Source organism: Spinacia oleracea, chromosome 5 (genome assembly GCF_020520425.1).
Source record: "Spinacia oleracea cultivar Varoflay chromosome 5, BTI_SOV_V1, whole genome shotgun sequence".
Lineage (NCBI taxonomy): Eukaryota > Viridiplantae > Streptophyta > Magnoliopsida > Caryophyllales > Amaranthaceae > Spinacia > Spinacia oleracea.
This window is the reverse complement of record NC_079491.1, coordinates 73,922,163-73,923,410: the sequence shown is the minus strand read 5'-3', so window position 1 is coordinate 73,923,410 and position 1,248 is coordinate 73,922,163. Positions and strand designations below refer to the sequence as shown.

General features: G+C 44.1%; 1 protein-coding gene across 1 annotated transcript; it reads left to right on the top strand.

Annotated features, from left to right (window-relative positions):
- On the top strand, positions 1-912 carry LOC130461610 (uncharacterized). The gene is made up of 3 exons (XM_056829765.1): positions 1-244; positions 330-811; positions 874-912. Exons 1-3 carry the CDS (start codon positions 1-3, stop codon positions 910-912), a joined length of 765 nt encoding a protein of 254 aa, XP_056685743.1.
- Positions 913-1,248: the final 336 nt, after the last annotated feature.

Genomic DNA, 1,248 nt, shown 5'->3' with positions numbered 1-1,248 from the left:
ATGCAAGGGTGCGCTACACTTCCTAGGCCCGGGTGTAGTGGAAAATATGCAAGGGTTGCTAGGCCGTCTCCCGGAAGCGGCGCGCCACCCGATGGTGGTGTTAACTATCCAAGGTTTCATGGTAAGGGCAGGGGTAAGGGTAAGGGTAGTATGATGCGATTTGGGACTTGGAACATTGGCTCTTTGACAGGGAGATTAGTCGAAGTAGTAGATGTTATGAGAAGGAGGAGAATTAACATATTATGTTTGCAGGAGACTAAGTGGGTTGGAAACAAGGCAAGAGAAATAGCTCCATGGGGTTATAAGCTTTGGCATTTGGGAAAAACTAGGGGTAGGTATCCTTATTGACAGAGATTATATTGATGATGTAGTGGACGTGTCCCGAAAGAGTGATCGAATTATGAGTATTAAGCTTGTGATAGGGGATGAGGTTGTAACTATTGTGAGTGCCTATGCACCACAAGCAGGACTAGATGCGTCAACTAGACAAGAATTTTGGGAGGATTTAGAAGAAGTGGTGCAACGTGTCCCTAGAAGTGAGAAAATGATCATTGGTGGGGATCTCAACGGACATGTAGGCTCGAGTCGCGATGGATTTGAAAGCATTCATGGTGGTTTTGGGTATGGGGAGCGGAATGAAGCGGGAAATGCTATTTTGGATTTTGCATTGGCATATGACTTGGGTATAATGAACACTTGGTTTGAGAAAAGAGAATCTCACCTAGTAAGCTATAGGAATAGAGATAATGCGAGTCAGATTGACTTCTTTTTAGTAAGGAATGCTTTGAGACAGTGCTACACCGATTGTAAGGTGATTCCGGGTGAGAGTACAACAACCCAACATAGACTTGTGGTACTTGATTTTCGTGGTAGAAGTTATATAAGAAAGAGAAGACCACTAGTGGAGCCTAGGATCAAGTGGTGGAAACTTCAAGGGGAGAAACAACTAAAATTCGTGGAAAAGGTGGCAAGTGAAGGTATTTGGGTCGGGGATATGGATTTGGATATAGACTCATTATGGACAAGAATGGAGCACACCATAAAGGGAGTGGCGAAAGAGGTCCTAGGGGAATCTAAAGGAATCATGCCACCAAGTAAGGACACATCTTGGTGGAACGAAGTTGTGCAACAAGCTATAAAGAACAAACGAGAATGCTATAAAGAGTTGGGAAAATGTAGAAGTGATGAGAACTACGAGAAGTACAAGGAGGCTAAAAGGGAAGCAAAGAAGGCCATTGGAGAGGCTAG

Excerpts from the sequence above, each read along its gene's own strand:
- LOC130461610 (XM_056829765.1), top strand. The coding sequence starts at position 1 with ATGCAAGGGTGCGCTACACTTCCTAGGCCCGGGTGTAGTGGAAAATAT. Across the intron at positions 245-329 it reads GAGGAGAATTAACATATTAT|GGGTAGGTATCCTTATTGAC; the intron begins GTTTGCAGGAGA and ends GGGAAAAACTAG. Across the intron at positions 812-873 it reads AGTGCTACACCGATTGTAAG|AAGTTATATAAGAAAGAGAA; the intron begins GTGATTCCGGGT and ends TTTTCGTGGTAG.